We start from the raw sequence: 13,616 nt of genomic DNA, 5'->3' as shown, positions 1-13,616 counted from the left end.
GTAATCAGTGATCTTTGCTATTACTACTAGGACTTGCCGGAGCCTCAAATGATGGTTAGCACTTTTCAGCAATAAAGTGTTTTTAAATTAAGGAATGTGCATTTTTAAGACATAATGGTATTGCACACTTAATAGACCCCAGTATAATACAAACCTAAGTTTTATATACACTGGGAAAACAAAGAACTCGTGTGACACGTCATTGCGGTGGTCTGGGACCCAGCCCGCACTCTCCCTCATGGGTGCCTCTATTGTCAAACAGTGAAACTGGTTTTCAAGAGGCTGAGAATGAACTGGACTTCAGCATTTCAGTGCCTGAGGAGTCCTTACACATGGAGTCGCCAAAGCACACAGAAGACAAGGCTTCCCTTGTGCTGCAGTGACAACCAAAGCAACCAAAATGAAATCATTTCTACGGTATCCAAACCAGCATCAATCAAAACAACCCTGAGTAAAACACGGACTGGCGATTCAGAACACCGGTGAACAAATGTCCTCAAAGACAAGAGGGTCTAAGAGCTATAGGATGTGTTACAATCCATATGGGGGTTTAAGGGTCGACACCAACCTGTGTGTCAACCTCCCATCCGTCATATCCACCCGCTAGGGCGTTCACGAGACTATTTTTACGCTCCAAGATTTACTCTATTGTTAAGTCTGTGCGAAGCTGTCCTAACACATCTCTGAATCTCCATTATCTCGTGAAAATCTCAAACCCAATTAGGGCTTTGCTTTTATTCACGTTTGACTCTGCACCTAACCTGGGGGAGGTGGTGAAACGGAAATAAATGAGATTTCTTTGTAGAACCTGACCAAGGATGACTATATACCGTTCGTCCTCAAGTAATGTCTTTACTCCCCTCAAGTAAAGGGTCCTCCTCCGTCCCCAGTATGTGCCACAACGTTGGCCAATTTGCCCCCAGAGTTCGACAATCCATAACCGAGCTGCAAGGAAAGGTGTACAGGACGAGATTATCGGGCCCGCGCGGGAACGAGGGAATCGGACTCCTCTGATAACGGCGAACCCTAAATGCCACCCCTCCTTGCTCCGTTACAGAGAATGTGAGCGAAAAAAGTTTATTCCTCGACTTCCTGCACAACAAGGAGACCTAACTCCTGTCCCGCTATCACCGCCCACTACAGACACGGGTCCACGTTGACCAACAGCGCGGAAACACCGAGCCTTCTCTACGCCTTCCGCCCAGGCCGGAGGCTGCCCCGCCCCTTCCGTAGACGTACCGGAAACGAGGGGCTTCCGCAGAGGATGTCCCGCCCACTCGCCTCAGAAGCGCCTAGCTCAAGGCTCCCTAGAATATGCCCTCTAGTCCCCAGGTTTGTTTGTTTGTTTTTCTCCTTGAAATGAGAATCTCGTCATGGGGCGTCCTTCATTATTCCCTTCTTGGAAATTCCGCGTGATCTTCTAGCCCTGAAATCCCTCCCACGGATGCAGGCGCCTAAAAGGCAGCCCCGCGGTCTTGACGTAAACTTGAGCGCCGACGCAGGAAGGACCCCTTCCTCCCCCTTGCATCCGCTTTCGTCACTACCGGTCTGCGCTGAGCCTGCCTCCGGGAGGAGCCGCGTGCCGTGCTGCATGGAGCTGGTAGCTGGATGCTACGAGCAGGTACTTTTTGGGTTCGCTGTACACGTGGAGCCCAAGGCGAGCGGCGACCAGGAGGTGAGAGCCCGCGCGGGGAGGGGCCGCCGCGGGTGGGGCGGGCACCGTCGGGTCTGGTTCCCACAGCGCAGCAAGGGAGCGCGCCGTCTGATTTCTTAGGGATTCGGTGACGAAGCTCAGGAGACTTAAAATACACGTTAGCCTTTTAAAACACGGAAAAGGCATTTCATACGACGAGACGATGCCTGTCTTTCGTAGTAAACATTCCGACTACTGTGCACGAAGGAAGCTGGCATTTCTGCAAACGGGCCAGTGGGCCGTAGATTATGAATCCAAGTTGACAACCCGTGAGGTGTTCAGGGTTTAATGAAAGAACAGTTCGCTCTTTCACTGAATTTATGTTCCGGTATTTTACAAAATATTTGAGCTAAATCCGGAAAAACTCCTCACAGATAAAGTGACACCAGTTCATTATTGGGCCCTTACGGTGAGGCCAGTACCTGCAGTGAAGGTGCAAAGAAGCCAAAGGCATGGATCCTGCACTGGAGATCTTCCCGACATAAGGAGGAGAGGATGAGGGAGGCAAACACGTGCAGAAAAATTACAACAAAATGTAAGAATTTTACTGGGTGTGTGCGTTAAAAGGTTAAGTAAATTAGCAGTAGTGAAGCAGATAGGACATACCCAGGACTAGAAGCAAGATCCCTTAACTTTTAGTCCTGTGCTGTTTTTTTTCCCCTAAGCAGTCCTAGGTATTTCCCAGAAACCTGTTTCATTGAGTACTTGTTTATGAACAAGTCAAAGTGTCAGTCTTGAATTAACTAGAAAGTTGGAAGTATATGACTTGACTGATTGTTTTTGTTTATTTTGTTTTCTACTCTGGTGGTTAATCTGCCTTTGGCTGAAAGGTACGTGTTTTGAATACTCAAAGATGATGCTACTGATTGTGTTCTTTCTGTAATTACGTTGCGTTCCATGTTCCAGACACAGAGTAGTCCTCACAGCACCCCTCTGAGGCAGATACAGTTATTCCCATTTTACAGATGAGGAACCAGAAGTTGAGATAGGTTAAGCGACTTGTTCAAGGCCACAGAGCTAATAAGTGGCAGACCTCGGACTCAAATTCCCAGGTGTCTCTGATGCTTGAAGCACTTAACCATTACCCGGTACTGCTTCTAAACCTAGTCAGGCAATATTCCGGATAACCAGCCTTCCTTCTGTAATATGCACAAGCAAAGGTTGTTCTTTGATTTATGGCCATAGCAGCTCTTCAGGAATGTTGTACCTTTACTCAAGAGAGGCCCCCTGGGTCCTGATTGATGGAAGGGCTATCCTGTTGTCGTTTTTAGGAATTAATTTGCAATAACACATCCTAAGTGTGTTCAAACATGTTTGGTGATTTTTTTTTCTTTGTTGGTTTACTTGTTTTGCTAATACTTCTTGATGCACCTCCCTTAATTTGTGGGGTATGTGTGTGTGTATTCAGCCGTCATCCTTCACACTCAACCAGTCACACTTACCCAATCCAGAAGTTTCATGGCAGCAAGCATAGAGTTCTCAAGACCTCATCATTGGTCATTCTCTAGGGCTTATGTTGGTATTAATGCAAATCCTGTTCATTTTTCTCTGTAGGCGTTGTTATATTGATACTTATCTCTGTGACATCATATTGTGTCTTGTCTGTCCTTCCCACAGGAATGGCAACTCCCTTAGGATAAGGACTTTTGTTTCTTTTGTTCACTGCTCTGTATCCACTGCCTAAAACGGTGCCAAGCACATAGTAGTTATTCAGTATTTGAGTGAATAAATTCAAATCAAGATTTGGACATTTGAGTGAATGAATGGTATGAAAGTGTCACATCTAAGTAAATATATTAAGGAGTTAAGGATTTGGATGGGACCTTAAAGTCCCTGTAGCCCAGTCTTCATAATTGTTTTGATACTCAGCGATGCCTTCCCATCTCGTGCTTTACCTTCCTTATTCAATTCTCAGATTGTTTGTGTGAATCTCCCTTTCATTGCATAGTCTTTTCTCCATTTGTAGGATCTGTTGAGAGTTTTCATAGATCGCGAAACCACTTATCTCTTTGTAGAGAACTACGATACGATCGTGGCATGGCACTGACTGTATGTATCACTCTTTAGCAGAAATGGACTCCTGTGGCCGACTTCACTCACCACGCCCACACTGCCTCCTTGTCAGCAGTGGCTGTCAGTAGCCGTTTTGTAGTCACTGGGAGCAAAGATGAAACCATTCACATTTATGACATGAAAAAGAAGATAGACCATGGGGCTCTAGTGCATCACAATGGTAAGAACATTGTATTCTTCAAGACAATAATGTTGAGGTATTATTACTTTACAGTTTGACTTCAGATGAACAATTCATTAAGTGTCTGATACGTAGCAGATTCTGTGCTAGGAAATATAGAAATGGAAAAAATGTGGTTCTTTGTCCTTAAGTTACTCACAGTCTGTATTGGGACAGAAGGGAGGCACTTAACCCAGTCTAGAGGGCAAGGAGGAGGAAGCGAGTTTTCATTGAAAACTTCCTTAAAGTGACACCTGCATAATTTTATAAGAAAAGTATCAGTTGTTGGCTAGGTGAAACTTGCAAGGTAGAGAAAAGGACATTCCAGGCAGAGTAGGCAGTGTGACGAGCACAAGTGGTAGCATCATGTGAAGAGCCGACTTTATTGAGGGCCATCAGGTACCCAGCGGTATGCCAGGAAGGTATAGTTGTATTGTCAGTTCGCAGAAGAGAAAGCCTAGGCTCAGAGATGTTCCATGGCTCGCCCAGGGTCACAAAACACTGGAACTGGAACTTAACCCTAGGTCTAGAGCCCGTTTTTTGTTTTTTGTTTTTTTAAAAAATATTTATTTATTTATTTATTTATTATTTGGCTGCGTCGGGTCTTAGTTGCGGCACACGGGATCTTTGTTGCGGCATGTGGGACCTTTCATTGCGGCGCGTGGGCTTCTGTCTAGTTGTGGTGCACAGACGCCAGGGTGCATAGATTCTGTAGTTGCAGCCCGCGGGCTCTCTAGTTGTGTTGCAGCGTGTGACCTTAGTTGCCCTGTGGCACGTGGGATCTTAGTTCCCCGACCAGGGATCAAACTTGCGTCCCCTGCATTGGAAGGCAGATTCTTAACCACGGAACCACCAGGGAAGCCCGTAGAGCCTGTATTTTTAACCACTGCTGTGTCTGGGGAGCTGTAAGGGGCTCGCTATTATGAGAGGATTGGAATGGAGGTGGGAGTGGCTGGAGAAGTAGTTGGGGCCAGATCTCGGGGGCCCTTGCGTGGAGGAGGTTGGGGGTTGAATGAGAAGGAGGCAGCAGCGCTGAGGAGGGTGTTCGTGGTTTGGATGCCTCTCCTGGAGAGGTGCCAGGAACAAGTAGAGGCCTGACGAGGGCCTGCCTGACTGAAGTTGGAGGCTGTGGATGGACTAGCATGTGTTTGCAGTAAGCCACAGACATTTCTGGAGAGAGAGGACGGTTACTTGACGCGTGCAAGAGAAGGATCGATTTACAAGGGAATTGAGGGTTTCGGAGAAAGAATAGGTTGTCAGCCTAGAGAAGATAGGGTGTCAAGGGTCTGCAGATCTCCAGAGTAAAAAAAAGCAGGTGGATTGTGAGTGGAAGAAGGGCTGGGACGATGTGAGGCTGTGGTCGGAGAGTAGAGTTAATGTGGAAAAGCTCTCGGTGGTAACAGTGTCCGGGCTGTAGGGGTGAGGGACGAAATACAGAGGAGGCAAAGGTTACTGGCATCGAGGAGGTCGGGGGGCTGATCTGCAAGCCACAGTTGTGTGTTCCACGCCAATGGTGCAGTTGACCGGGGTAATGGGAGGACCGAGGGACAGAAAGACTGAACAGGTAATTTTTTTCCCTGGTATTGAACATCATGTGCTGTTTTCACTGCATTTTCCCAGGGGACAGAGAAGGAGGGGTTTCACATGTGTTCCAGAAGGAAAAGGGAAAGGAAGAAAGAACTTAAGGCAGGAGAATCACTTAAATACATACTTAGTTTGAGGAAACTCAGCCAAGCAAGTTAGCTTCCTGCAGTGAAAGGCAGATAAAGACAGGTACCCTTTTTCTTACACTATCTTTCATATATTACAGAAGTTCCACACCAAGCATTGGCTTCTAGCAGTAAATTTAGAGTGATCAACGTCTTTCTCATATTAGATGGTCCTTAGCTACTTTGACAGGTGTCTCGTTTTCAGAAGCTCGGCTCTGAGTGATTTCAACGTACGTTCCTTTTCCTGTCTGTCTCCTAATCCCAGTTCATACAAGGAAGGCTCCTCTCTCCCTTAGGCTTGGAGGAAATAAGTTAAACAAGTCTAGTCTGTCCAAACCCATTGGTACAGGTGTTCAACAAGAAGGGACTTAGAGTTTGGATAGGGGATGAATGAAATAGGGTTCCTGATTTCCTTCATTCCTGGTACAAATCCTGTTTTTCTAACAGTTGGTAATAGATAAGCTCTTTTCCAGGGAACAAATGGAGTCGTGGAAAGAAGGAGTAGGAGATGTGGGAAAGCAAAATTCCCAAAATGAGAAGTAGGGAAGGAGGAAAACATGGGCAAAGTGGCTGAAGTTTCCCACTTTGAGGAGAAGGGAGTCCATAAGCCCACATACTATTAGTGCTTTTTGGGAGTGCAGAATTATTCCTCACAGATCTCTGGCTCTTTCAATATAAAGGGCAGTGTAAAGGATTGACCAGGAGGTGTGCAGATGGACAGTAACGACACAGGGGTTCACACTCTTATTCTGAGAAGGACAAAATAGTAAATACTTAGGCCTTGCGGCTGTACAGTCTCTGTTACGACTGCTCACTTTGGCCGTGCCAAAGCACCCGTAGACATTTTGTGACTGAGTGAGCCTGGCTGTATTCCAGTAAAGCTGCATTTACAAAACCAGGCCGCCAGCCAGATCTGGCCGGCAGGCAGTGGTTTGCTGACTCCTCAACTCTAGGGCAATTAAGCTGGGTGACACAGACTTTAAAGGATAAGGAATCTTACTTGAGGACTGATTTGAGGGATTGAGTACTGGGTTCTTCCATCACCTCACCTCGCTCCAGCCTTTTAATATTTGAGGAGCGCTGTAGGGGAAATTCATGGGCGATCCAGGCTTCAGTTTGAGTGGAAGGGAGTGCAGTGTTTTGTAAAGAAGTTAAAAAGATGTAGGAAGATTTGTTAACCATGGAAGGAGAATACAGAAGACATAATTAGTGTATTGTTTTATGAAATTGTAATAAATTCTTATGACAGTGAATAAGAACTGTGTAGAAGTCAAATCAAAAGCAGCTCTGAGGCATAATAACTGCATTATGGGTGGTTGGGTAGCGAATTCACTGTTTGGAAAGTAGAAGTCGTATGGCTGTGCGTCTTGGTTTGATCCCCAGATTAGCTGGTTAGTTTTGTTTGACTTCTGCTCAAACTATCCTAGCCAGCCATCTCCAAAATTTATGATTATGGGGATGTAAAGCAAGAAGGTGAACTGATTAGTTCAAACCTGTATCTACAACTAGAGAAACGCTTTGCTGAAAATATTTACATAGGCTTGAGACTGTATGATCTTAGATGAAAAACAAATTAATTTCTTCACCCAACACTTCAAGGCATGTTTCAGTAATATAAGATATTGGATGTTTTCTTACTGCAGCATAGCCTTCAAGCCAGCAATGGAGTTTGCACTCAAAATGAACATTAGTTCTGCCTGTCTTGGTTTTTCCACAGGCACAATAACTTGCCTGAAATTCCACGGCAACAGGCACTTAATCAGCGGGGCAGAGGACGGCCTCATTTGTGTCTGGGATGCAAAGAAATGGGAGTGCCTGAAGTCGATTAAAGCTCACAAGTGAGTCCAGACTTCCCCATCGGTCTCCAGGTGCCAGTCAGGTTGGGGACTAACTGTCAGTTTCCTTTTAGAGGACATGTGACCTTCCTTTCCATTCACCCGTCTGGCAAGTTGGCCCTGTCTGTGGGTACAGATAAGACATTAAGGTAAGTCATTAAGGCCCAAGAGCACCTTTACTAAGCTGTGGTCTTCGTTCTCCAAGTATAACAAGAACCCACCCCTGGGACATCTTTTACTATAGTAATTAGATTCTGTTTCTGTATTGTCTCACGTTGTCAGCCATTTGATGATATTTTGACACAAGGGAGAGGTTGAAAGCTAGTGAACCTTTTCATAATGGAAAAAAAACGACAAGCTCTATATTCAAACATGCAAGTTACATTGCAGTTGTAAGCTGTGAAGTAGAGGGTGATCCTAAAAAGAAGAGTTTTAGGGGGTGAAACCTTTTGAAAATACAGTGGACTCAGCATACATAGGAAAGGGCTGTGGGAACAGAGCGAGTTTTAATCTTGCTTGATAATACTTCACGTGGTGCTGTAAGAAAGAAGGCAGTTCTTCTGAATAGCCAAGTAGTTAGTAAATTTTCATTTGAGTCTTCCTTAAACTTACCTTTATACCTGGTCAGAGTTGGTGATCATGCCGTAAATGAGCTTCCTGTTTTGCAGAACATGGAATCTTGTGGAAGGAAGATCGGCATTCATAAAAAACATAAAACAAAGTGAGTATTTTTGTTTGAAATGTATTTGAAAATTTGATGGGACGTGAATGTATATACACACATTCTTGTGAGCATGTACATATACATTTATCTTTGTGCGTGGTGGTGGTTCCCTCTGAGAGCAAATGCGTTAGGTTAATTTCTTTTCCCACTTTAGATGGGGATTCTTGGTGTGGCTCTGCCGCCTTCCAGCTGTATGACCTTAATGAGTCTTGGAACCAGTTCATTGTCTACAATTTAACTCACAAAATACGTGTTATAAGTTTGTTGTGAAGATTGAATGGGATAGTGGATGTGAAAATGCAGTGTAAATATTTGCTATTTTTATTATGACCCTGATCAATTTCTTTTTTTATTCACGAAATACAACAGCTTTGTGCTTTTAACTTACAGATGCTCACATAGTGGAATGGTCCCCAAGAGGAGAGAAATACGTAGTTGTCATTCTGAACAAAATAGATGTCTATCAGCTTGACACTGCATCCGTCAGTGGCACCATCACAAATGAAAAGAGAGTATCTTCTGTTACGTTTCTTTCAGTAAGTGATCGGAAATCAGTGATGGGAGTTTAGTATGTGTGGTGATATTGTTGATGACATTGTTGATGTCATTGTTGATGACATTCTGGATAGTATGTCGATGACATTCTGGATGGTATTCTGTTTTTGCTCTCCTAGGAATCTGTTGATGACATTCTGGATAGTATTCTGTTTTTCCTCTCCTAGGAATCTGTCCTTGCAGTGGCTGGAGATGAGGAGGTCGTAAGATTTTTTGACTGTGATTCACTAATGTGCCTCTCTGAATTCAAAGCTCATGAAAACAGGTATTTTTTTCACTAATCTCTGTGTGCATGTACGTGTAGAATCTCTTATAAATGCAGTAGCTTCATAAAGCAGGGTGTATGTTTTTTATGAACGACCGCAGACATAGACATATCTACATATATATGATTTCTGGAACCTAAGAGGATAGTGGGCATGTTGTTGTCTTGGCCTGAGTGATACAGAAGTGGTGAAGTTGTCATCAGGACTAGTCACTTGCACAAGGAATTTATTTTCCCTATAATTTCATTAGACTTGAGGCCTGAAATCCTCAATCCATGCTTCAGCAGGGAAAAACAATTAAACCATCTTGAGCTCTGCCCCTGACCACTCTTGTCCTTTCACTTTATTCTCCTTGTCCACTTCTAGCGCCTTTCTATGCTATTTTTTTTCCTGCAGGAGAAATAAATGACATATTGACCTCTGTCTTGTGCCAGTTTGTTATCTCTTGCTCACTGTGTCTCTGGGGGTAAATGTGAGTCTCAGAGTAAACGGTTAAGTAACTGGACCAAGATTACCCCCCTGTTAGGTGTTGGAGCTGGGAGTCAACCCAGTTCTGTCTGACCCTGCCTCTGCGGTTTCCATCTGTAATTTTGAAAAAGTCGATTATGGATGGTTATACGTTAATGTGTTTTATTTGCATATTCTTTTATGTTTCAGACAACTCTTAGTTTTTATTTTCTAAATAATAGTTCAGCTTTAAGAAATCTCTCTTTGTAAATACTCAGAATACTGCAATAATTAGACAGGCCCTAGTTTTCCCCTGTATTGAGAAATGAACATATGCTTCAAGGCCGTATAGCGCTCACGAAATTTGGCCATTCATTCATTTAACAAGTATTCGCTGAGCATCCATAATGAAATACTGCAACAAGAGCTTGCACTCTCCTGGCTCGTATAGTGGGGCAACAGAGAGACGATAAACAAGCAGGTAATTGTAACAGGAAGGACATGGGTATTACGATTTGGGAATAACATGGGTAACTTATTTAGATAGGTTGATCAGGGAAGGGGGAGTTAAGAGAGACCTTAGGGATAAAGGAGCTATTTCTAAAAAGAGGAGAGAACTGTAGGCACAGTGGTCCTGAGGGAGGAAAGAACTTGGTGTATTTTAGGAACAGCTAGAAGACCCATGTGACTGGGTCAGAGTGAGCCAAATAGTGCATGGCCTTGCAAGTCATGGTGAGGAGTTTGAATTTTATACTAAGTGCCTTTGTAGATATTGGTTTATCTATGTCCCACCACTTCCTCCCTCTCCCGTGTTATTTTAAAGCAGATCCAAGCTTTGTAGAATTTTAAGACTGGGAGTAACATGGTTTGATTTTTAAAAAATTGTTAGGGGGCAAAAATGGAAGCAGCGAGGCCGATTAGTTTACTCCGTAGTCCAGAAGGAAAATGATAGTAGCTTAGACTATGGGTGGCGGCACTGAGGACAAGAAAAACAGATGCAGAGGAGGAGGCCTCGGGTCATCTCTGTTGTCTTTTCTCTCGGTACTGACCTTGTAGTTTCCTGAGGTGAGGAGCTTTAAGTATCTTTATTTCCTTTATGATAATCTGATGATTTATAGTTATCTGTCACCATCTTTTCAACTTTTTCTTAAGGTATCATTGACAGTCAATTTTATCTTGGAATTTAGACCCTGAAAATGACTCACCAACTCATGGGAGCGTGAAGCATGTTAAATTTTAGGCACCGTTCATTGAGCAGTTCGGAAATACTTGAAGCATTGAGAAGTCAAGAGACTGTGCATAGAAGCTTTCTAGTAGTATCATACTATCTGGAAGAAAGGGTCTTTTATGGTGTTACTATTTCTATCCTAGGGTAAAAGACATGTTCAGTTTTGAAACTCCAGAGCATCATATTATTGTTACAGCATCGAGTGATGGTTTCATCAAAATGTGGAAGCTCAAAGAGAACAAGGTCAGTGTCTCAGCACAATGTAAATACACTGAATGGGAGTCTTACTGTCAATATTAATTTTGAGTTAAGTGAGGTGGAATTTTTTTTAAAGGTCATAAGGCATAGATCTTTAAACTTTTAAAATCTCTTCCAGGCATGATTGACATTCATGGTTTTAAAGTTAGGGCTCTGTAGCACTGCCTCAGGAGTTGGTATTGGTGAGTCTGAGCTGGCAGGATTCCAGAACTCCTGCTGTTTAAATCAGAGAAGCACGACTTTCTTCTCTTTTGTATATTGATGTTCTCTGTAAGATTTTGTTAAATAAACATAGTGCCATTACTAAGGAAAAAAAATGGGGAATTTTTGATCAGTTGTAGAACTAACAATAGTTTTGAAACAGATAATTGGAAATTTAAATTCCCTTTGGTAGTCTCCCTCTTACAGATTCTTGGTTTATTATTCTTCATTCTCTGTGAATGTGGTTTGTTGAGTACCTACTTTGTGCATGGTTCTTTGTTAAACCCAGAAATGACCACGATAAAATGGTCGCTTTCTTTAGTGGAGCCCTTCTTAGAAATTGGCTCTCGTGAAGGACTTAGTCAAACCAATCATGAATCAAGATAATACATTTCTTCTAGGCAGTATATGTTATACTCAAAATACAGTGTAAGTTTTAAATTAAGGTAACATGTTTATGGAAAAATGAAAGTAATTATTTAAAATCCCTCTGTGTTAGTTATCACGAATTGCCGGTCCTGTTTCAGGGGGTTTCCCCGTCTTTGCTGTGTGAAGTAAACACTAACGCCAGGCTGACATGTCTTGGAGTGTGGCTGGACAGAGTGACAGACACGAAAGGAAGCCTGCTTCCAGCTGTAGAACCATCTCCTGGTAAATGAAATTGATCGTTTACAGAAACTAAATAATTTGCTATCTCTTTGAATCATTAAAGTGGAGGAGATCCAGATGACTTGACTTTATTGTGGGCTTGTGTTTATTTCAAAGGGAAAAACACTCTTTAAATGCAATGTCTCTTGTATTTTAGTAAGTAAACAAGAACAGTCCAAAAGGAAAAAAAAGGAATCTGGCCGTGAAGTCCAGGAGGAAGAAAGGCAGCTAAAACCTGACACGAAGAAATGCGGTTTAACTGGTGACAGTAATAAGCCAACAAAAGGAAGCAGCCTGGTGTCAAGCAAGAGGAAAACAGTAGAAATGTTAGGAAAAAAGAAGAGCAAAAGGAAGAAAATATGAGTGATGCAGTGAACCCCAGATTTCTCCTAAGAGAAAAACTTGCAAATGTACTTTTTTTTTTTTCTGAGTAAAAGCTAGGAATTTCTTCTTTTGAAAAAAATGTACAGCTTAAAAATCACTTTCAGGATTTTGTTTTTTTAAACAGTGGTAAAACTTTTTGATAGGCACTATTTTATTAATTATATATCATGGCAATATATAGTAAGTTAATGTGTAATATATAATTTTTACTGTTGTGTAAGGCAAATAAAGATCTTTCTCAAAATATTATAGCTTAAAATAATACAAAATCTTGAACGCATTTCTTTACCAGAAGTAGATAAAGGAATTGTTTTTCAGATTTTTCTCCTAAGTGAGGGAAGAATGAAAAACCTGCATTACTTTGGCTTTTTCACGTGGTTCTAGTAATTTTAATGCGGATTTTGTTTGTTTTGGTAACAAAAGATATAAAAAGATTTTCATACCAGGAAGTATGTTAAGACAAGCTTAAAAATTAGATATATAAAATAAAATATGTATGCGTAAAGCATATGCTTAAGTTTAGGGCTACGTACATAAGAAGGTTAAAGAGAGGCTTCCAAACTTCATGTAACTATTCTGTTTCCAAGCAGTGGTTTGTTTAAGAGGTAACTTAAGGACAGGAAAATGACGTTTCCTTTTTTTATTTTCCCATCTGTTTCAGGGCATCCAAAAAACTCGCTTAGCTAATCTTCTGACAAAGGTGGTCTTAAAACTAGCCGTTGATGATACTCTTTTCTTACCTAGAAAATTAAAGCATTTTCCTTAATGGATTACTGGACGTTTTGAAGAGACACAGTAGTAGAGGATTCATAGGTCTGACTTAGCTGGGAAGATGTTAAATCCCTGAGGCCACCAGTGGACTGCCCCCTGATTAGGCAAAATGAGGATCTTAACACTTGGACACTGAAGTGCCGCTCACTTCATGAGAGGAAATCATCTAGGAAACGAACCAAACCATGTGTCTGACATTTCCATCCACCTCTTTGTTATCTTACTTCAGGCCTGTAAACAAAGATGAATATAGGTTTGGTTATTTTGTTTTTGAGACTTTACTTTTTTATAGCTGTTTTGGGTTTATAACAATATTGAGAGAAGGGACAGATTTGCCACTCTGTTCTGTTCATCTCTCCCCATCTCCACCACTGATGATCACTGAGCTTTTTCCCATCTCCGAAGTTCTGCCTTTCCCACAGTATCATATAGTTAGAATCATACAGTATTGTAGCCTTTTCAGATTGGCTTCTTCCACTTAGTAACATGCATTTAAGCTTTCTCTGTGTCTTTTCATGGTTTGATAGTTCATTTCTTGATAGTTCATTTCTTTTTAGTAATAAATAATACTCCTTTGGATGTACCACAGTTTACCGTTCACTACTGGAGGACATCTTGGTTGCTTCCAAGTTTTGGCAATTACATAAAATATTGCTATAAACCA

The 13,616-nt window shown here is 42.2% G+C and overlaps 1 protein-coding gene across 4 annotated transcripts; it reads left to right on the top strand.

Annotated features, from left to right (window-relative positions):
* The first annotated feature begins 1,534 nt into the window (after positions 1–1,534).
* PAK1IP1 (PAK1 interacting protein 1) lies at positions 1,535–13,616 on the top strand. 4 transcript variants are annotated; one of them, XM_030881438.2, is made up of 10 exons: positions 1,535–1,675; positions 3,764–3,926; positions 7,353–7,473; positions 7,545–7,619; positions 8,139–8,191; positions 8,585–8,730; positions 8,917–9,014; positions 10,834–10,933; positions 11,677–11,800; positions 11,955–13,616. In XM_030881438.2, the coding sequence occupies exons 1-10, from the start codon at positions 1,592–1,594 to the stop codon at positions 12,158–12,160; spliced, it is 1,170 nt and encodes a 389-aa protein (XP_030737298.1). In that variant the 5' UTR covers positions 1,535–1,591; the 3' UTR covers positions 12,161–13,616. The 4 variants fall into 4 exon arrangements, with proteins under 4 accessions (XP_030737298.1, XP_030737297.2, XP_030737299.1 ...); XM_030881437.2 differs by having other exon boundaries at positions 3,761–3,926; XM_030881439.3 differs by having other exon boundaries at positions 1,562–1,621; positions 3,761–3,926.

Source organism: Globicephala melas, chromosome 11, assembly GCF_963455315.2.
Source record: "Globicephala melas chromosome 11, mGloMel1.2, whole genome shotgun sequence".
Lineage (NCBI taxonomy): Eukaryota > Metazoa > Chordata > Mammalia > Artiodactyla > Delphinidae > Globicephala > Globicephala melas.
The sequence above is the reverse complement of the archived record's forward strand: the minus strand, read 5'-3'. Positions and strand labels throughout refer to the sequence as shown.